The 23,427-nt window shown below is 36.2% G+C and overlaps 1 protein-coding gene and 1 long non-coding RNA gene across 6 annotated transcripts in view; one reads left to right on the forward strand and one right to left on the reverse strand.

Annotated features, from left to right (window-relative positions):
- LHCGR (luteinizing hormone/choriogonadotropin receptor) overlaps window positions 1–23,427 on the reverse strand; it is a 75,536-nt gene that overhangs the window by 24,903 nt on the left and 27,206 nt on the right. For 3 of the 5 annotated variants that reach the window (XM_074205627.1, XM_074205634.1, XM_074205602.1), the window contains exons 2-6: window positions 22,992–23,063; window positions 20,703–20,777; window positions 15,955–16,029; window positions 12,100–12,174; window positions 11,934–12,011 (exon numbers count right to left, since the gene is read on the reverse strand). In XM_074205627.1, coding sequence (XP_074061728.1) covers window positions 11,934–12,011; window positions 12,100–12,174; window positions 15,955–16,029; window positions 20,703–20,777; window positions 22,992–23,063 — 375 coding nt within the window. The remainder of the gene's footprint in view (window positions 1–11,933; window positions 12,012–12,099; window positions 12,175–15,954; window positions 16,030–20,702; window positions 20,778–22,991; window positions 23,064–23,427) is intronic. The other 2 variants (XM_074205609.1, XM_074205619.1) reach the window with 2 other exon arrangements.
- Window positions 1–23,427, forward strand: part of LOC141501563 (uncharacterized) — a 34,397-nt gene that overhangs the window by 6,904 nt on the left and 4,066 nt on the right. The gene's annotated exons all lie outside the window — the stretch shown is intronic.

Genomic DNA, 23,427 nt, shown 5'->3' on the forward strand with positions numbered 1-23,427 from the left:
GAAGATCCATAAGGGAGCAGAGTTGCAAAAATCTAAAGAGACAAGAGATACTATGGAGAAGAGTATTCTTAACAGGTCAAAGGCTTCAGAGAGGTCAAGAAAGATATAGATAAAGAAAAAATCATTTGATCTGGTAATTAAGAGACGGATAGTAACTTTGGAGTCATTTCAATTGAACGATGAAATCAGAAGGCAGACTGAAGAGTAGGAGTGAGAGGAAGGGCAGTGGAGGCACTTATTGTAGATGCCTTCTCAAGGAATATAGCCACAAGAAAGGAGCAATATGGGAGAACAGCTAGCAGGGAATGGATGGACCAAATGACATCTTTTTTTTTTCATTAAAGATATTATTTGACTTTTACAATTTTCTCCCCTTACTCCCCCCCCCACTGAAAGCAATCTGTCTGTCTTTACTTTGTTTCCATGTTGTACATTGATCCAAATAGAGTGTGATGAGAGAGAAATCATATCCTTAAGGAAGAGACAAAAAGTCTAAGAGATAACAAGATCTGACAATAAGATATGTTTTTTTCCCCTAAATTAAAGGGAATAGTCCTTGAACTTTGTTCAAAATCTACAGCTCTTTATCTGGATACAGATGGCACTCTCCTTTGCAGACAGCCCCAAATTGTTCCCGATTGTTGCACTGATGGAATGAGTGAGTCCTTCAAGGTTGAACAGCACCCCCCATGTTGCTGTTAGGGTATACAGTGTTTTTCTGGTTCTGCTCATCTCACTCAGCATCAGCTCATGAAAATCCCTCCAGGCTTCCCTGAAATCCCATCCCTCCTGGTTTCTAATAGAACAGTAGTGTTCCATGACATACATATACCACAGTTTGCTAAGCCATTCACCAATTTGAGGACATTTACTTGATTTCCAATTCTTTGCCACCACAAACAGGGCTGCTATAAATATTTTTGCACAAGTGATGTTTTTACCCTTTTTCATCATCTCTTCAAGGTATAGACCCAGTAGTGGTATTGCTGGGTCAAAGGGCATGCTCATTTTTGTTGCCCTTTGGGTATAGTTCCAAATTTCTCTCCAGAAAGGTTGGATGAGTTCACAGCTCCACCAACAGTGTAATATTGCAAATGACATCTTTTTTGGAGACAAGGGAGACTTACACATCACAGTAACATTCTATTCCATTAATTTGTTTAGCCCTTCCTCAAAAGATGAACAACCTACTTTGTTTTCAATTCTTTGCTTCAAGAGAAAATATTGCTTTAAGTATTTGTGTGTACATAGACTCTTTTTGGAGTAGATTTTTAAATAGCTCAATATTTTGGTCACACATTATTTACATATTTCCAAATTGCTTTCCAGAATGATTATACACAATTGCATCAACAATGAATGAGTGTGCTTATCTTCCCAAAACTTCCTCAACACTGACTATTCAGATTTTTTGTTATTTTTTCCAATTTTATGGATATGGAGTAAAACTTCAAGGCTATTTTGATTTGAATTTCTTTTATTGATGATTTGGAGCATTCTTTCATATAGCTGTCAAGAGTTTGCAATTCTTCTTTTGAAGATTATTCATATATTTTGATTACTTATCTATTGGGTAGTACCTTTTTTGACTAATATATTTCTCTTTGTTGTCTATTTATTTTGGTTACAAGATCTTATCTGAGGAATTTAGAAATTTTTTTGTCTATGTGAATTCTTTTCCCATTTTACATGCACTAATTTTATTTGTAAAAAAGGCTTTCAATTTCATGGAATTAAATTACTTAATTTATCTTTTGTAGTTGCTTTTATCTTTTTTGGGAGAGTTAAAAATTCAGTTCTCCTAGCTGCTTGTCTTTCAATTTTTTTCATAATATGACTTTTAATATGCAGGTTGTATATCATTTTGAATTTATTGTGGCATATGGTGTAAGGTATTGGTATAAGCCAAATTTCTGCCAGACTGATTTCTCATTTCTTCTTAACAGTTCTTAACAGATAAGAATTTCTTTTCTAAGAAATTGATGTTTTCAGGTTCATCAAACATTGAGTTACTGAGTTCAATGATTTCCTCTTCTCTCTTGTCTAGTCTGTTCCACCAAATTATTTTTCAAATTTTTAACCAATAACAAAGTATTTTGATAACTGTTACTTTCTAATTCACTCCTCCTTCATTTCTACCTTTTTTCATTATTTCCAGTGATGGCCTAGATCTTTTGCTTCTCTAAATGAATTTTCCTCTCATTTTATTGAATTTTATAAAGTATCCCTTTGATTGATTGATATAGTATTAAAATTATAAATTAATCTTGGTAGTATTATTATTTTTTTTATTTTCCAGTCATGAGTGATGAATATTCCTCTAAACTATTTAGATTGTTTTTTATTTCTTTATGAACATTTTTTTAGGTTTTTTGCAAGGCAAATGGGGTTAAGTGGCTTGCCCAAGGCCACACAGCTAGGTAATTATTAAGTGTCTGAGACCGGATTTGAACCCAGGTATTTCTGACTTCAAGGCCAGTGCTTTATCCATTATGCCACCTAGCCACCCCTCTTTATCTATATAAATCTATATAAATGTTAAGTATGTGTTGGTAGATTGACTGGAAAATATCTCATGCATTGTATACTTATTTTGAATGGGATTTCCCTTTCCATGATTTCCTTCTGGATTTTGCTATTATTATGCAAAAATGCTATTAGTTTTTGTGGGTTTATTTTGTATGTTGTAGACAGGATTCAAAGTTTTAGCATCAGGCTAAATTTGATAAAATGCCATTCAATAGAAATAAATATAAAATTCCTCATAGGAGTTCAAGAAATATAAATATAAGATGGAAGAAGCACAGCTGGACAAGAGCTGAAAAGAAAATCTAAGGGTTTAAGTGGACTTCACTCTCAGGGGGAATCAGAAGTGTGATGTGGTGGCCAACATGGGCAACCCACTCTTTAGCAGCATTAAGAGAGACATTACTTTCAGGAATAGAGAAGTGACAATCCTGCTAGCCTTTGCCCTTGTTAGATCAACTCCATAATTTGTTTGATTCTGGTTGCCTCACTTGAGGAAGAATATTCTGAAGAGGGAGGGGGGGCCTTCAGTACACCACCTATGAAGATGGGATATGTAGCTTAGAGAAGACCAAGGGGAGATATCATGGTTGTGTTCAAGTATTTGAAGGAATCTTATGTTGAAGAGGGTTTAAACTTGTCTGTTTAGTCCCAAAGAACAGAATCAGAAACAATGGGTAGATATTATTATGATGAAAGCTTCAGTTTGATGCCAGATAACCCTTCCTAACAATAAGAGCTCTCTTGTTCCAAAGTATAATGGGTCACTTCAGGGATGAGGACTCCCTAAACTGGAAGGCTTCATTGATAGGCTGTATAACTATTTATCAGCTATATTATAGTGGGAATCCCTTTTTGTGAATGCAATGGACTAGATGACCTCTGATCTTCTTTATAACTCTAAACTTCTCTCATTCATGTTTACAATTCTCCAGGGCCTCCAAAAGTGACCTGATAGCTGGAATAACATGACACACTGGTTTAGATATTAAAGCCTAGATTATATTTTTGTAAATATATTTTCATACTTGACACAAATATATTTTTCATACTTGCACACATTTATAAACAATGAGGAGCTAGAATTAACTCTTCTTGTTTATGTATAACATTGCTTAAGTTTCCCAACACATCAGGGCTCTCTTTAGACAGACCCAACTTCTTAAATGAATAAGCTGATAATGTCTGTGGGTTTGTGATAAGTCCTCTCACCCTTGCTCCCCCTTTCTTCCAGAATGTATTCCTTTTTCCCTTCTCCCTCTACATAACAAGAGCATTTCCAAGACTTTGTTTTGTTTAATCATCCCCTCTGTCTCCCAGAGACTTTTGGAAAACCACTACAAATTCAATTAGAATATTTATCTATGAAAGGTCCTTGCTTTTTCACATTAACTATGGGTATGAAAAGTTGTGGTTAAGTCATATTTTTATCATCCTGAAATTATATATATAGACTGTGGGTCTTCAAGTTAGGAAGACCTAAATTTCAAACTTGCCCTGAAAATTTCCTAAACATGTGATCCTTGGAAAGTCACTTAAGCTTTCTCAGTATCAGTTCCTTAATCTACAAAATGAGGAAATAATATTTAAAGTACTTATTTCAATGTTGTTGGATCAGATAAAACATGTATTTAAAGTGCTTTTCAAACATCAAAGTGCTATAGAAATTTAAATGCCCAGGGGTATTTAATTTTAGGAAATCCTAGAAGGACTCTTGCATCATTATTGCTCAACCAATCCAGTGGGCAAGTATAGTGCTTTGCACACAGTAGGAACTTTATACTTGTTTACTGAATTGATTTAAACTTTATAAATCCAGATTTTCATATATCAGAGCTGCTTTCAATGAAGCTTAGCTATTTGTATTGAAGGTAGGGAGAAATAGGGCTTCTGACCAAATGCAACTATTTACTTGCAGGTATATATTGAAATGAAAAACTTGATTTTGTTAAATTAACTTGAGTGAAACAAACATCTTTTATGCTTGCTTGAAGCTCCTTTAGAGGATGAAGGACAAACATAATCATCATCATCAATGGTAAAGGATTCTTTTCCCCACCCCCTCACTCTTGACCCTTGGTAAATGCTTTCTTCTTCACCTTGGGCCTCATTGAGTTCAACACTGGAATGTCCTTGGTCACTCTTTAAACAGTGATAATAATAATGCTTCAAGTTCTTTTAGCAACTATTCTTATGATCTGCATGGCTCTGAGAGGATCAAGGACAAATTCTGGTTAGGCTTGCCCAGAATTACATAGTTATCAAGAAGAGTCAGAAAACTTCAAACTTTAACATGAAGCAAGGGAAAACTGTCTCAAAATTTAAGCTATCCAAAGTTCAGCTTGGGCTGCTTTGAGAGACAGAGATTAATTATCCTAGGAGGGTTTCAAGCAAAGGATGGATGATCACTTCTCTGCACCACAAAGGATTTTTGTTCAAGACTAGGTTGGACTAAATGGACTCTGTGGTCTACTCCAAGATATTGTGATTCATAACTAAAACCCAGATTTCCTGACCTTTTTGTCTGGTCTCATTTGCTTCTTACAGAACTGTAAAACGATATTAAAAAAAAACCCTCAGAGTTCTTAAGATGCTCCAAGTCAAGTTTCTTGGAACCAGAACTCTAAGTAGGGGTTCCTTTCATGTGGGACAAATACAATTGAGAAGAATGGGGTGAATAGGCTTCTCTGTGATTGACATAGTTTGGGGACAGAGGTCCTAGTTTGGAGAGGCTGAGGAAGTAGAAGGTCAAAGTATTTGAAGGTGTAAGAGCTTGAGGGCTAGAAGAGAAAAGAGTCAGGTACTGAACTTGTTTGGAAGGAAGAAGAATGACTTGGAAGTCCTTAGATGACCACAAATAAGATCCTGGAAAGGATGAAGTAAGCCTAAAAGGAGATGAGGCGGTGGCTTAGTGCCAGTCACTAGGGAAGGCATGTTTAAAAGGAGAGAAGGAATAAAGAATATGTTGATACTGAAATGTTGTATCTCGAGTCAGGAAGATGAGTTCAAATCTGACTTCAGACACTTAGCTGTGTGACCTTGGGAAAAATCACTTCATCCCTATTTATCTGTTTCCTCATCTATAAAATGAGCATCATAGCATCTCATTCCCCAGATTGCTAATAGGATTATTGTATTTGTAATGTGCTTAGCACAGGATATTATATAAATGCTAGGTATTCATAACCATCATTCCTAGTTGTTTATTGGAGAAAAGGGGCATCCAGACTCCAAGAGTATACCATGAAATGCAGTAACTTCAGGTGAAGTCTAGTGAACAGCAGGAAATGGAGGGAACTGATGTGCGAGGAAAAGGTCTAGGGTAAAGGAGGAAAGTATTGGAGTGGATGCCATATGGGACAATTGACAATAATGGTCTAGGATTGGGGAGAGTTAGGGAGGGCTGAGCCTGCAACTGATTATCTAGTCCATCCCCCTTATTTTACAGAAGAAGAAACTGATTCCTAGGGTACCTACATTACACAGCCAATCAGTGGCAGAGCCAGGACTCAAATCCCTGTCTCTTGGCTCCCAGTCCCGAGCATCTCAGGCTCAGGGCAGATGGCTTTAGTGGTGATGCGGCTCAGTGACTCCTGATTAGTCTAGGAGATCATTTAAAGGAATCCTCTTGAGATGGCTGAATGAAGAGCAAACATGGCCATATAGGAGCTTTAGCACCGACTTGCACAGCTCTGGCATCCATCCTACAGGGCTACTCAAGCATTCAGTGAAATGTTTTGTTTTTAGCAAATGAGCTTGGCGTTGGTATGGATTTGGGTGAAGGGAGGGGAAGAGGGGCCACATAGAGTGCACAATCTCAAATACCACTAATAATGAAACGAGAAGGTTTGCTCTTATTATTTTCTAATTATGGAGTTGAACTTTAGAGCTGAGAAACCCATGCTTTTCTCCTTAAGTATAATACCATTACTTCACTGGGGTGCACTGCATGATCCTTCACTCACAGAAGGGCTCATTCAGCTTAGAACAAGAGGACTGGCTAGGTAAATGACTAATCTCTCCCATTCCAATTGATTTGCTAACCTCCGAGGAAAATGGGAGCCACAGTGCCACTGTGAGCCATGATGAATATGGCGGAGTTCTCATTAATTTCTGAGGCAGGGCAATTACATCCCATAGGGCACACTGATAGCCTTAAAATAATAACAATAACAAGTTAATGGCACTACAATAAGAATATTGTGCAGTGTTTATATGGAAGTGGGGAATTTTATCATAAAAATAATTTCCCATCACCCCTTAGGTCTGTAGGATTGGCTATTCTGATGAGCTGATCCAATTCCCCTGGGTTTCTTTAATTTGTGCTAGTGCCTTTCCCCTCAATTATCTTGGTCACATATCTATATCTGTACATGTTGTCTCCTCATGCTATCCTGTAAACTCCTTGAGAGCAGGGACCATTTCATTTTTGTTTTGTAATCCCAATACAGAACTTGGGACATATTAGGTACTTACTAGATGCTTACTGATTGAATTAATCTCTGACAATCTACTACTATCTTCCCTTTCTTTCATTTTCTCCTTCCCTTTTCTCCCTCTCTTCTTCCACCCCTGCATCAAACACTAATCTCCTTAAGTTGCATTTTATTAACTTGCACTATATCCCCCCTTTTACTGTTATCCCTTTCACATTGTGGGGTTAGGGGTGCAGTGACTCAGTCATCTAGAAAACCTGTGCAAAATTTTTTGACCCTCTCTCTATACCAAAGAAGTCTGAACTTTTTTCCTTTTCTTTCATAATAGTGTTTACAGATCCTATTGTAAAATTTGGGTTAAGAATTTTGTCATAGGCTCTGTGTCCACAAAACTTCCCCCCAAATTTCATGCTGACCTGCAATATGTTGAAACCACAATGGGGAAAGTCATAGTCTGTAAAGGATAGCTGTATACTTTATATCCCTTTCTTACTTTTTTAAAGTTTTTATTCAAAATCAGATGGGCTAACATAATCAGTGGGACTGGGTTGTTTTGCTGGGAGAACAAGAAGGGAGCAGTTGTTTCCAATAGAATCAAAGCGAGCTTTAACCTTTTTTGCATGAAAGCTGTTTGTAGATAGTTAATTAAAAATAAAGGGATGAGGAATTTCTGATCTAATATCCTTAAACTGACCCATATCCTCTGAGTATTGAGCTAGTTGTATTGATAGATAAGTGAGAGAGAAAGCAAGAGAGACATATGAAAACTCTATATTCAGTAATATGTGTGTCTTTCAAGACAACTTGTGTCCTGGACTGTGGTAAAAGCAGCCTGAGGTCTTGTGAATGAAGACAGTGTATTACAAAGCTAGTGACAGCTGAGCCCTGGATGAAGCTTCCTGAGAATTTCTCTATTCTCTATGGCAGTAGTATTAAATTCAAATAGAAACAAACAGGGACCTCTAAGTTGTACAAAAGGATCCTTAGAGGCTTCATATTGACTAAGAAAAGTACATATTAACATTTTTATTGTTGTTGTTCAGTAAATTCAATCATGTCTGACTCTTTGTGACCCCTTTGGGGGTTTTTCTGGCAAAGATACTGTGTGGTTTATGATTTCCTTCTCCAGTTCATTTTGCATATGAAGAAACTGAGGCAAACAGGATTAGTAGATTTGCCCAGGGTTAGATAACTAATAAGTGCCTGAAGTCAGATTTAAATTCAGATGATGACTCTTCCTGATTTCTAGCCTGGCATTCTGAACACATTATCTATATTTTATTGTATTTTAAAATTTGTTTTGTTAAATATTTCCTGATTACATTTTGATCTGATTTGGGTCACATTCAGGAGTATCCCATATAGTCTGCATGTGTTGGACACCTCTGCCCCAGTCAGAGTTAATGAGACCTGGTAAAAGGTGGATGGAAGGCATTTTTGAGGTTTGAGCTGGAAAAGCTTTGAATGTTATCCCAGTGAAAACTTGTATTCGATTGAGAATTAGAAGGTCTCTTATAGGCAATATAGGTGAAGTCTCTTTAAAGTTGAGGAAACTGTGGTGCATAAAAGTCAAATGATTTGCCCAAGATTATGGATAGGACCTAGGTGTGCTTTCTACCAAACCATTTCCCCTGAACTACGTGTATTGGACCAGTTTACTTAAGTATGAAAGGTTTATCATTACCAAGCTAGCCATTTGGTGACAGATTATTTGGCTATATAAAAATTCAACCTAGTCCTTAACTTTGTACAATTACTGTCTGCTTATGCAATGATGATGTAGAATGGTGGAAAAGGAGAAAGAGATAGTTTATTAAAATTGTCTTTGGGTACTGACCTAATTCTTGATTCCCTAAATATGAGATCCATGTCCAGGGAACAATGAGTGGACATACTGTTGAAGGAGTTTATTCAAATTAATCTTGATAGTCTTGCTATAAATGAAACCAGAAGTCATAATGGAAAGATGGAGCTTAATGGATGACTCATAAGTCTTTCTTGGAGAGGCAAAAAAGGAGCTGGAGGAGTTATATCATATGTCCAAAGACAACAAGAGGCATCGTTTCACAAGATACTTCACTATTTTAGTTGGAGTACTTATGATGAGCACTTATAAAAAGACCACCAAGAAGATAATTGTAGCTTATATGCTAACATTTAATGTAGATCATGAGGAGGTAGAATTCTAAGACTTTACAAATTGAATCCACATTTCAAAATTTAATGACTTCAATGCAAAAATGGTAATGAAGAAAAATGGAAAATAAGCTGGAAAATGTGGCTTAAAATAAGTAACAAAAACACATATATTCATCATAACTGTTTTCTTCAAGAGGAGTTGGAAGTCTTTAGACTTTATAGGTATTACATCACAAAAATGAAATTGATTATATCTTAATGGACAGGAAATTACTAGTTTCTGATGTAGGAATTATTTCTGAATGATCAATGAACATACAATCAGATATAGACTTATTAGCACAAAGACAAAAATAATGCAAAATTAGAAGGATTAAAAATTAAAAGAAAATAAGATATATAAATGAAAGAACTATACTTAGCCTCTTTGAATAAACTTTTAATACCACAAAATGGGAGGTAGTGAAAAAAAACAGACACAGAACCATACTATCACCATTCTCTAAAAAGTTTTAATTGTTAACCCATCACCATACTAAGGAGGCCATAAGGGAGCCCAAACTGTCTCAACTAGCAAAGAATGACTTTTGTGCCAAGTAGAAATCTATGGTATTCAAAGACAGGACTACTTTAGAATATAAACTTATTTACAATGTTTTGTGGAAGAAGACACTGGAAGATTATATGCAATATAGTATCAAATAATAGCCATAAATACTGTAGAAGTAGATTTTCAGAGGTAGGATGTGAACTTAGCTTCTTAAACTCTAAAATCCATGGCCTCACTGTACCATGTAGCCTCTTTCTCAAGAAGCTAAAACATAAGTATGGATTCTTTTGAACTCTTTGGAAAGGGTCTATACCCTAGACTTCTCTTGTCTTCACTTTAGTGCTTACTTAATACAGAATACATGTAACTGATAATCAAGAATTTCATTTCATGGATCTTCATTGTGAAGCTCTCATAAAAGGCATTATAGAATCTAGGTTAGATCTGAAAATCTCTATCCCCACAAGTTCCCTGTCTTAACTGTTCACAAGTTGCTTTGACCTTTCATTGAAATGCATGCAACTTGACTTATTTCAAAAACAAAACAAAAGTACGTTCCATGGTGAATATAATTAGTTCTCTCATTAAACATATGCTCACTCCTGAAAAGTAATATTTAAGTAACCCTTGTTTTACTCTTCCAACATATTGTCCCTAGAAAGTAATCCAACTTGTCTATTCCTACTACCATTCTGGACATGCAGTTCTATTCAATTAAAGACCTAGAGGTGGTAAATAGAAAGCTGTGAACTGGGAAAAGCTAGAAGTCCATTTTGATTTGAAATGGATTATGTGTGATTGGAAGTAATATGAAGTAAAATTGTAAGGAGAGTTGGAACCCTGATAATGTAGGGTCTTAAATGCCAGGCTGAGGATTTTGTATTTTTGTCTTCAAGGTAATAAGGAACTGTTGCAGATATTTGTTTGGGGAGTGGGAATAGGAATACAATGATCAGATGTGTTTTAGGAATATTGTTTTGCCAAATCTGTGGAAAATGGGTTGGAGAAAGGGAGAGATTGAAAGCAGGGAGATTATTGGGAGGCAAAGTCCAGATGAGAGGTGATCCAGGCTTAAATTATACTTGTGTGAGAGAAGAGAAGGGAATAAAAGTCACATATGCGGAGGATATTGAATCTGTAATATTTGTCAACTGATTGGATCTGGATGATTTAGAAAAGGAAAGTTCAAAGCTGAGTTAGGAAAACTGGTTCTCTGAGGATAATATTGCACTCAAGAGAAATAATGAAATTGGAGAAAATATAAGTTCTATTTTGAATTTATTGAGTTTGAAATTCCTATAGAATGTCCAGGTAAAGATGGCCAATAGGCAGTTTATGATACAAGATAGTTCAGGGTATATAGAAAAAGAAATGAACATATAGATCTGTGACATCTACAAAGACATCATTACTGAACCCTTGGGAATGCATAAAATCTCTAAGAGAGAGAGAGAGAGAGAGAGAGAGAGAGAGAGAGAGAGAGAGAGAGAGAGAGAGAGAGAGAGAGAGAGAGAGACAGGCCAGGATAGAGATTTGAGGATGCTTTTGTTTAGTAGGTGTGTGAATGATGATGTTCCAATATAAGAAACTGAGAAAGGGTTGGTCATATAGGTAGGAGAACCAGTTGAGAGAATTGTGAAAGAAATGGGATTTAAGATTGACAGAATTTAGGTAAAAATAATATTCAAAGAATAAGAGAATTGTCTGTGATTACTTTAGTGTGGGGAAACTACTAGATTTCTGCAGTATTAGGTACTGCAATGACTTTCATGAATATAAATATCAATTCATATTTATTTAGTAGATAATTTATAATAATAGAATATTAGGTGGCATGGTTGATAAAATGGTAGACCTGGAGTCAGGAAGATCTGAGTTTAAATCCTACCATTACTAGTTGAGTGATCTTGGGTAAATCATTTAACTACCTTAGTTTGTTTATCTCCATCCTAGTTAAACGTGAATACACAAGGTTGAAGCTGTGCCTATTCAGTATCCAAACACCTCTCCAGTGAAACAGAAAAAAAAGTCAATGAGCCAAATCACTCCTTTGACTAAAATTCACACAACCCATTATCTTGGGATCATTTGACATTGTGCACAGTTTGAAAAAATCATTATTCCTATCCTTTGTTCTTAACTTCATGTGAGGGCAATGTCAATAGTGATTGTGAACTTTAGTTAAGGAACAGAAATCTTCCAACTAGTGAAATTCTTTGAGCTAGAGGTGAGAAAAGTACTTATAATTGCCCAAGAAGTACTAGGTTTTGGAGTTTACTTACAGTGTTGCAGATTCATTATTCATCCCTTGAAAAGCATTTCCTGGGATGGTGGTTATGTGTAAGTTATCACAAATTTCCCTTGAGGAAAGAAATGAGAAATATTTACTTTCCAAATTTTGACGATAAATGTGAATCTGTTATGCATAGCAATTAGCCTAGTACTTACAAAATAAAATTAAATTCAACTGAGAAAATCTTTGTAACATCTGGGAGCTTTTGTATGCCTGTGTTACAGATGCTCCTGCAAGAGAAAGGTGAAAGGGTGGGGGAATAAGGCACAAATGTGAGAAAATGAAAAGAAAACCCCACAAAAGACAACTTCACATGAAGTAAAAGGGAAAACCAGACTATGGAATTTGGTTTTTGTTACTACATTTGTTTTATGAGATTCTCTGAGCCTAAAAGCACCAGAGCATTGATGGAAGGTAATGATCAGATAGACACTGCAGAAATGAAATTTCATCCTGGATTTTCTGGCTTAGAATGATTGTAAATAGAAATTATTTCTGTTTTCTTTCTGTATTGGTCAGAAATTCTGAGGGTCTTCTGTGTCCCCCATATCCACTGACTTTTCTTTTTGGACTAGGTAAAAGAAGTTATCCTTTGCCTCATTTCTTACCTAGCCTTAATCTTTGAATGGGTGTTGCCTCAGTCAGCTTGAGAAATAGGAAAGACCTTAGTTTAAAAAGATCAAGGTCTCTTGTTGCATACAGCCAACTCCAGTCATCCTGATCTATATTTTACCACTGGACTGAGATGGCTCTAGAGAAGGTGAGGCTGGTGACTTTGCACAGCCTTAACTCATTTAAATCCAATTCACTTGCTAGTCCCTAGTGTCAAGGTCTTCTTTGAGTACAAAGGACAAACAACTGGCCTACTTCAGAGGAAAGTAGATTATAAATGGTCATATACTATATAAATCTGAACTATTACTATGAATAACAATAATCATTGTGATGTACTATTCAAACAAGTTTTGCCTAGTGCAGAGTGTAACTGAGAGATTACTTTTTTTTCCCCTTTCCCTTACCACCCAGAAGGAAAAGTGCTTTGTCTGGTTTTAGCTCACACAGAGCTATAATTTTACAGGTCTGCTACATAATTTGCATTTATGTTTAGCTAGACTTTTCCCACCTATCTATATTATAATGCCCTCCTTCATTTTCAGTTTACTTATATATCTACTTATATATCTACTGCTCATGGAACCACAGATCATTAAATAGGTGTCATTGATATCAAGGCCCTGTGTCAATAATCCCTTATCAGATCACAAATGTAAGAAAAACATGGGTTCCCAGAAGTCATTAGAAATCTCCCCTAAATCATACTAGAGATGAAGTTCCTTCTCCAATAGTAAACTGCTTTTGTGCTTATTTCTGCAAATTTCCATTCTTTTCTCCTTTACTTGCTCTCTTCATTGCTAAATCCAAGGACTTTTCTTAATCTTCATTCTTTTTGTCCCATATCTCCTCTGAGATTTTTTCCCCCCCTGGAATTTCATGACTTCTTTCTTCTGGTTCTCTTTCTAACTAACTAGTTAATTGTTCTTCTCGGTCTCTTTTGCTGGATTATCATCCACATCCTACTCCCTTTGTCCAGATAGGAATAGCCTTTCTCAGGCCCTCTTACCTCTTTATGTATACTCTCTCAGGGATCTTATCTTCCTATTGGTTGGATTCAATTATCAAGATGATTTCAAAATGAGATAATCTAAAAATCCTTATTCTCCTGTAATCTCATCCCAAATTGTCTATTACCTAACAGCTCTCTCCAAGCTCTCCCAAATTCCTTATCTTCCTTTCAAAGCTATCCCTTCTCCAAAAGTTGTTCTTCCTAGTTATTTAGATTTACAACCTTGGAATAGCTGTTGCCTTTTTTACTCTCTATTGCCCTTATCTAATCAGTGGCCAGATTCTGTTTATTCTACATTTATGACACATTTTTTTATCCATCCTTTTCTCTCCATATATGTGGTCACTATCCCAGTTCAGGTCATTATCATCTCTCACCTAGATAATTGCAATAGCCTTTTGATTGGTCTCCCTGTTTCAAACTCTTAACTGTTCAATTCACCACCCACAGCTACAAGATATTTTTGAGACATTCTCTGAACATGTCACTTCACAACTCAAGAAGCTTTAGTGACTTATTACTCCTAGGATGAAATGATAATTTAAAGCACTTTATAATTTGGCTTCAACCTAGTTCTCTAATTTGTCTCAAACCCCCTTTTGTGGTCTTTATGTTAGCCAGACTGGTCTAGTTATTGTGCCTAGCATTATGTTGTTTTTCACATCCATGACTTTGGAAAGACTGTCCTCTAAGGCTGTAATTCTGCCCCTCCTCATCTTCAGTTATTGAAATCCCTGCTCCCTTCAAAGTTAAACTCACTCAATCTTATCAATAAGACCTTCTCTGTTGCCCCTGGATATTACTACTCTCTTCCTTACATATATTACTCAGGTATATCTTGTATTTACTTTCTGTGTAGGTGTTTTCTCCAGTAGAATATAAGTTCCCTTTGGGCAGGGATAATTTTGGTTTTTGAATTTATATCCCTGGAACCTAGCACAAGGTAAAGAGCAAATGCTTAATAAATGTTTCCTGAATAAGTGAAATCTTGCAATGATTGAGAATATGCTTGAAAAATTTTAAGTGAAGCTAGGCGGTACAGTGACTGGAGTACTAAACCTGAAGCCAGGAAGACTCATCTTCATGAGTTTAAATACACCCTAAGACTTCACTAGTTGTATGACCCTGGGAAAGTCACTTAATTCTGTCTTCCTTAGTTTCCTTATCTGTAAAATGAACTGATGAAGGAAATGGCAAATCATTCCACTATCTCTGCCAAGAAAATTCCAACTGGGGTCATGAAGAGTTGGACATGACTAAACAAACAACCCAGTGTTCTAAAGAGGTCAAAGTGACTCTTTTTTTTCTTCTGCAATGCCTTTGCTCAGTGCTTCTCTACATTTAGAATGTACACCCTAACTAGCAAGAATTTGTTGAGTGTCTATTCAGTCGGTGCCAGGAGCTAGAGAATATTCATATTCCTTTGAAGACTATTTTCTTTCAAATACAACTCCAATGTTATCCTTCTTCATGCTAGGTTTTCCCTGATTCCCCTATCTCTTAAAGCTTTTACCATTCCCCTAAACCCCCAATTATTTTCTTTTATATTTTATCCATATAATTTGTATTAACCTACTTATATACACCTTATATCCCTTGAGAAGAGCATAAGCTCCTTGAGGGCAAGGATTATTTCATTTTTTACCTTGGCATCCTGACAAAATACAGACAGTAAATGCTTGTTGAATTGAAATGAAGAAAATCTAACATTAAAAAAATTGAACTTAACAAAAAAATAGGGAGTGATTATCCACATAGCAAAAACATTATTCTCTTTAACCAAAGGATTCAACATAGATCTTTTTTATCCCTTTTCCTCAACCATAAAATGAGAACCATAACAGAATCTATCTCACATAATTATGTTGAAATCCAGTGAAATCATATTTGTAAAAAGGCTAAAAATTAGCACAATAGTAGGTCCTGTACAAATGTGGTTAATCTTATTTTCACATAACTGGCTTCTGTAGTGAATTGAAGATAGTCTTGAATTGACATCCAGCTTTTTAGGACCAGGTATATGAATTAAATTACAGTATACCTGTCTAATATTATAGGGTAATAGAAAAAAGGACTAAATTTGGAGTCAGATGACTTAATTTCTAGTCACTTTGGCTCTGTCATTAATTACCTGTAAGACTTTTTGTTAAATCATTTTAAATTCTTTGGTCTCATTCTCTTTTCTTACAATATGGGAATGGGACTCAATAATCTTTCAAATCTTTTCCAGTGCCAACATTCTGTGACCATGAGCCTATAAATAAAGGTCAAACTTACAAGCAATTATTATCATTATGAAATAGCTTCTTTTCAACTTTTTAAAATGATTTAATCTTTATTGAAAAGCTAAACAAATCCTATTTCTGAGAAAATGAAAATTCCTTACAGATATTTTAAACGTGGAAGATTTGTAAATGCTCCAGGTCCAATATACACCAGATTTTTGGTATTCTGGATCAATCTGTGAAGAGAGAGGGAAAAGGCACCATTACCTAATTGACACTTGAATACCTGAGACTCCAGAGTACCCAAGGCAGCTGGCTAAAAAGTACAGGGAATAATTTAGCATTTTTTTCATATGTCTAAGAGGAAATGAGATTCTGGAGATAGCAAAAGACATTAATTAACACATTTTCCAGTAAACTCTCCTCCCATTTTCTTTACAAGGCAGGTGGAATCTCCAGTGCTTTGCTATGCTGTGGAGGGAGATGTTGCCCAAAATTTCAGCAGGTAATTTGTTTTGTGGGAAATAGTTCCAGCCCAAAGGATGACAGGAATTAGTTAAAAGATTGGGGCAATTCCAGGGCTCTGTAACAGAATAAGTGTTGTTTATGTTGTATTGAGCCTGCACACTGAGGGTTATAGGAAATTCAATGAGTCCCGGAGGGACCCACATGTTAACCATTTTCTTTTCCAAGGCAGGATGCTTAAGGGATTTATATGACATGATGAATCCCCTCTAGCAGCAGCTTTCAAAGACTGGTGGTCAGGGACCTCTGAGAGGCACCAAGATCTTTTCATGGGGTGCATAAAATCAAAATTATTTTCATAATAATAGTAAGAATTTTACTTTGTAGTCCAGTAAATATCCATAGGTAAATCCTACATAAACAAGGTGGTGATAGGGGATTCCTTAGTAATTTTTAGGAATTTAAAGGAGTCCTGAGACCAAATAGTTTGAGAATGTCTAGGCTAGAGGAAAGGAATCTGTATTGATATTCTATAAACCTGGTTCTTAATTAATTGTGACTTTGCAATTAATTAGCTTCATGTCTCCTGGTAAAGTCACCCATCCTTTCTATTGATGACACAAACTATCACTCATGTTTCAGAGAGTTGTGAAAGCCAAAGGCAGCTGGGACATAATGGATTTGGAATCAGGAAAAACCTGATTTTGAATTCTACTTTAGACACTGGAGTCAGTGTGTCACAGAGGCAACTAAGTGGTGCAGTGGCTAGAGCTCCTTGAGACAGGACATTCAAATTTAGCCTAAAAAACTTAATAGCTCTAAGACCAGGAGCAAATCATTTAACTTTTGTTTGCTTCAGTTTCATTATCTGTAAAAATGAGAATAATAATAATAGCAGTTATCTCATGGGCAGCTTAGTGACACAGTGGACAGAGCACCAAGGCTGGAGTCAGTTATTTTTCTGAGTTTAAATTCAACTTGGACACTTATTAGCTGTATGACCCTGGGCAAGTCACTTAATCCTGTTTGTCTCAGTTTCCTCAACTATAAAATGAGCTGGAAAAGAAAATGACAACCACCCCCATATCTCTGGCAAGAAAACCTCAACTTGGGAGGGGTGGTCCCAGAGTCAGACTGGACTAAAATGAATGAACAGCAAAACATAGAGTTGTTGTGAAGATCAAATAAGATCATATTTGTAAAGAATTATATACATGCTAACTAATTTTATTATAATGCCTGTAAAAACGTGCCTTGGAATTTAAAAGAATTTAAAGAATTTAATAAATAAATCTAATAAATTAATTAATAAATGAATTTAAATGTGTAGGATATTGGATTATTTTGCCTACCTTGGACTGGTACTCCCAGAATGACTCTTCTCTGTGAAAAGTAGTCAAAGTCACCAGATATGGCCTTTCTATTTCTCTGTGCCTTCTTTCAGATACAATTATTCCATTCTAAGATTTCTCATCAATGTGAATCCTCTCATGTTGATTAAGGTTTGAACCATACTGAAGTCTTTCCACAATCATTCCCTTTATAAGGTTTCTCTCTGGTATGGAACCTCTGTTGCATAATAAATTGTGACCATTGACAGAAGACTTTTTAATATTCATTACATTTCCACACTGAGCAGATTAATCTGACCTTGACCTTCTACAGGATCCAAGTGATCTCACTGTTGAGGACCCTTCTATGATTATATTTTGTGAACCTGAGCTTAGACTGCTTTCAAGAGTGATACTCTTCAAGCTTTTTTGATCATATATTTCATCAATAAAATGTATGTGTAATATGTATATTTACTCATTTATAAATGATATGTGTTTACACACATCTATATGTATACTACTACTACTACTACTACTACTACTACTACTACTATACTAACAGATATGTACATGTTGAGAGACACATTTCTCATCTAACTGTTCTGCTTTGAGGCTTCTCAAATGATTTCTTTACCATCACCCTTTCCCCATATCTTGTTTTCCAATTTCCTCATTCTTCTTAGCTTTCTTTTCTGTTTGTCTCCCACATTAGATTAAAAGCAATTTGAAGGCAGGAAATGTCTTATTCTCCCCATATTTGTAACTCCAGTTCTCAGCACTTTGCCTGGCACATTACTTAATAAAAGATTATTGATTGATTGACAGATACAAAAAGTGGTATATTTAAAGGATACAATAAAGATGAAATAATAAGTAAGGAAGGAACCTTTGGAGTCTATTAAGTAAGAGAATGTTATGGCTAGATATGTGCTTTAATAAAATCATGTTCACCTTTGCTCAGGGGATAGTTTGGCTAGTGGAGAGATATGGCAGGAAGAACAATTAGGAGAAATAGTTGACTTATAAAAAGTACTGAATTATATTGGTGGCTATGAAAGTAAAATAATTCTGTTCAGTCAAATGGCCTGAGAGACAAAGATAAAACTTGACTTTGAACATGTAGTAATTCAGCATCTGTGTGGTCATGTCTTATCTGCTAAGGTCTAAACTCCCCAAATTCATAATGAATGAGCTCTTGTTAAGATGCAGTGGTTACAAGTTGGAAGCTCTAGGGGTATTTAGTCCAGAAAAGAGATGGTGAGGTTGAAGGGTGAGGGGAGGAAAATGAAAACTGACTTCAAGTATTTGAAGAACTGTCATGTGGAAAAGGGGACAGACTCATCCTGACAGAAGTGGGAACAACAGGTGGAAGTTATTAAGAAATTAATAAAGGAAAGATGTCAAGGAAAATTTCCTACCAATTACAGCTATCCCAAAGTAGATGAGTGATGGTGAGATCCTGTTCAATATAAGACTTCAAGGATGAATTAATTCATGGTAGTTAACTTTATGTAGTTCTTTAGGATTTGTGATTGTCTCATTTACTCTTCACACCAACCTTGAAACACAAGTGCAATCATTCTCCCCATTTTATAGAAGAGGCTGAGAGGTTAAATATCCAGGATCATAACTAGGGGATATTTGAAGGCATAATTCATATTCAGATCTTTTTGACTCCATGTCTAGCACTTTGTTTATTGTGTAGTCAGATGCTAGATGATGTCCTGTTGAGTGTGTTTTGTATTATAGAAGGACTTCATTTTCTGGTATGGTTTGGACTAGTTGGCCATTGAATTTCCTTCTTAGTTTTGATATGCTATGATTTTATGACAGCAACTTACCCTTCTCTCCAGTCCCTCACAGTCTGGCAGCCAGTTAACTAAGTATTTATTAAGCACGTGCCAAACTCTGTCCAACAACCAACTGACTCTCATAGAGCTTATAATAAAACTGGAAGCATACAGTCATTTATGAAACATCTGTGAGATGACTGATCTGATCATTTTTTAAAAACGAATGTCTAAATTTTCACAAATGTTAGTGGAGAAGGATCATAGATATAGAGCTGGAAAGGACTTTAGCAATATCCCCAAAAGGTAGGACCAAGATGCCATTTAAGGTTTGGATTCATGAACAAGAGAGTAGAAAGATCAGAATTCTTGGAGTCAGAGGACTTGAATTCTTATCCTGACTTTTCTACCAATTAGCTGTTTGACCTAAGGTCTCTGGACCCTAGTTTTCAAAACTATAAAGCATGAGATATCAATGAGATTATCTCTAGGGTCATTTTTTATGCTACATTTCTTTTGTTCTCTTTAGGTTTTTACAAGGCAAATGGGGTTAAGTAGCTTGCCCAAGGCCACACAGTTGGGAATTATTAAATGTCTGAGGCTGGATTTGAACCTAGGTACTCCTGATTCCAGGGCCAGTGCTCTATCCACTGCACCACCTAGCCACCCCCTATGCTCCAAGTTTCAATATGAATCTATGATTTTGGAATACAAAGATTTCATTCAATATTACCCATAAGACAGGAAGAAAACCAGAAAGTGACCCTTAGTTAAAATTCCACATTGTCTGTAGCATTCCAGACCTAGAAGGAGAGGCAGCATGGCATACTAGATATGGCACTAGACTTGAAGTTAGGAAACTGTGGGTTCAAATCCTGCTTCAGACATTATCTTTGGGCTGCTGGGCAAGTCATTTTACATCTCTATATGCCTCTGTTTCTTCATATATAAAATGAGGTTTTGTTTTTGATGGTCTCTAAGATTCTTTCCAGATCTAAATCTGTTCTCTATTCTATGACCCCTTCACAAAGAGATGAAAGCTGCAGGCTGGACTCTGACATGCCAATTTTAATTTCCAACTTTGTGTTGTGATGTTTCAGAGTTTCTACAGCACCTAGGGAGAAGCAGTTGTCACCATAGCAACCTCTAGGCCACTGTGGTGAGAGAAATTAGTGCTTGCCCAAATCTAGTAATTGTGCTAGTTTCTTTTTTTCCCCTTTCTCCTGGATCCTTGCAGCCTGTGCCTGAATACAAATATGGAGTGGGCTCTAGTGAGGCTACTAGTGTACAGCAATAAACTATCTGTTAGCCGATGCTTACATTTCAGACAAATTGAGGAGGCTGTCAAAGGCATTAGCTTCTATCCTTTCCAGCGAGTCACTCTGAGAGATTTCACTGGGGGGAAGAAACAAAAGAATACAACATGAAATAGATAATCATGTCTACATGAGAATGAGCTGTGCGTGACATGTAACAATTGGGGTAAAAGAAGCAAAAATGTAGTGTGGTTTTTTTTTTTTGAAAACAGAAAATTCGTGGCATCATAAAAGTGCTAATGTCTCCCTTTAGGAGCTTGGCTGAATGAGAGCCTGCAGTACAGGTATAGTTAAAATGCACATTTTTCAGCTCCCATTGCAGCTGTCAACAGCCCGGCTTTATAGGTGATTGTGTTTTTGGCTCTGCTATAAATGAGTGAGTATTAAAATTTTGTCCAAATTAATCAGGACACAACTTAGGACTGAGTCTTTTAAAATGAAGCCCTGATATGCATTTAGATGACAATGTAGGAATAAGATGGTTGTTCCTCAGATACAGAGATTGATGAAACTGGCAAAGTGCTTCAAAACCTGTGTTTAGGCATTTCTTATGAATAAAGACCAAAGGCAGGATCATTTCTGCAGCCAGAGAGAAAATAGCAAACTGATGTAATTATACTTTTGTATATCTTTGTATTCCTAAAGCTAATGGCTCTGGTAAAGGCTTGTGCTCTGACCAGAATCAGCTAAGGTCCACTGTGAACAAGAGAGTCTGCACTGAACCGTTCTCAGACTGTTGGTTCATTTATGGAACTAATGGCTGCTCTTCTGATTAAGAATTTTGTTTTTGTATTTCCAGCGCCTAGTTCAGTGCCTGGCTTACAGTAGGTAGACAATAAATGTTTGTTGATTAAATGACTAAAAAAGAGTGATTAAAGTGTCATTGGCAGCTTTGGGTGTGGGTGTGGGGGTCATTGCCTGCCTTAATACAAAACTTCAATCTATGCTTACTCCTTCCAATTTGTACGCTTTCTAATAGTTGGCATTTCTTTGTGGAGATATTAAAAAATAATTAAGTATTACTGGAATAGTAGAAAGACAGCTCTTAGATTTGGGATCCCTGAGTTTGAATCCAAGTCACTTAAACTCTAAACTCAGTTTCTTCATCTAACATATGGCAATAACTTTGCTTGTGTTATACATTTGTATGGTCATTATTAATGACCTCCATGTTTTAAAACTACTTTTCAAAGGAAGATAGACATTTCTACTGAGGCTGCCAATGTGGGATTTTCATTTTCTATGGATATGCCTTCTTTACTTCCTCTATATTAATCACATATACTACCTTATGGAGATGAATTCTAGATTGCTCTGATTGATCGTTGTCCTGAATTGATGTCATGAAGACCTGACATTAGATGAATGCTGCTGCTGCTAAAACTATCATTAAGAGGGGAGGTAGAAAAGTTTACTTCTCAAGAAGACTCCATCTACAGCAGTCACTTGAACCACATTATAATGTAGTTTATTATTATTATGAATATCAACAAGGTGCCTGCCTAGACCAGCAATTGAAGAATCCTTTTCTTTTGAATTAGCCTAGTCAGTTTACAACTTTCTGTTTCTTGCAATATTTCTTCCCGATCCCATACAAGGACAAAATATGGAGTTTGACTCTTTTCAAAATTCTAAACCATTGGCTGTGCCATTGCTTGGGAGGACACTTTGGTCCTAGAAGGCCTTTATATGTGGATGAAGGCTTGAGCCTAGAAAGATGAGGCACAGGGGACAGAGGAAGAAAGGTCAGATCTGAGAGGATACCAGATAACATGGCATTATCAGGCTGTATTACACTTTTGATAAATTTCTTTCATCAATATGGCTATAAATATTGTGTTTTTGTCATAAACTTATTATATTTTAGATACAAAGATTATCCTCAGATGCACAATAAAATACCAGACACATTTTCTCTGATGTGGGTGTTATCTAAAAATGTGTCATGGGGGAATAGCTGTTCTATTGCAAGAGAAGAATTTTTATGATTGGAATCTATCTCTTTTTCCGCTTGGGAAGTTTATCATCACTTATCAAAATGCATTCAGTTCTCTGAAGCGAGGTTAATTATCTGGATTTTAATGACTCCTGAAAATCATACCTTTCTTTCAAAGGTCCCTAGATGCTAGCAAGATGGATATAGACAGAAATAATAAGGCTTACTTTCCTTAAACACATTCCCTCCCCCCAAAAAAAAATTATCCCCTTTCATCTATGATCTCTTATTGCTTTAAAAGAAAACAAAAGAAATAATTTTTGCAATATATCATTTCACATAAGGGAGCCAACTTACATTATTAAGACATCACTAAGTCCTCTGAATGCTTGTGAAGGGATGACTTTGACGGGGAGATAGGTAAGTGATCTGGAAAAGGAAAAAAAAGCAGGAATTTCAAGATTGGGTGCTTTTAGATTTTTATGTAAATGTGTGGCTTTGTGTTACTTCCTTCCATTTACCATTACCCCCATCAGACTTCATTGGTCTGATTTGCCATTACAAAGCTGATCTTCCCCTTTAGAGTAGCAGTTGAGACTCTAGACTGCTGTTTAGATACTGCTCTCTATAGGGACCATGAGTCTAGCTCAATCTCTTTTGAAGAACCTGACATTAGGTTACTTCAGGGAGGGAAGGGTGATTGGGAGGGGATGGTGATTTTTGATTTCTTAGAGGGAAGGTTGGAGAAAGGCAGGCAAGAGTATAGAGGAACCAGGGATTTTGGACAAAATTT

The sequence above is a fragment of the Macrotis lagotis genome, chromosome 1, assembly GCF_037893015.1.
Source record: "Macrotis lagotis isolate mMagLag1 chromosome 1, bilby.v1.9.chrom.fasta, whole genome shotgun sequence".
Taxonomy (NCBI): Eukaryota; Metazoa; Chordata; class Mammalia; order Peramelemorphia; family Peramelidae; genus Macrotis; species Macrotis lagotis.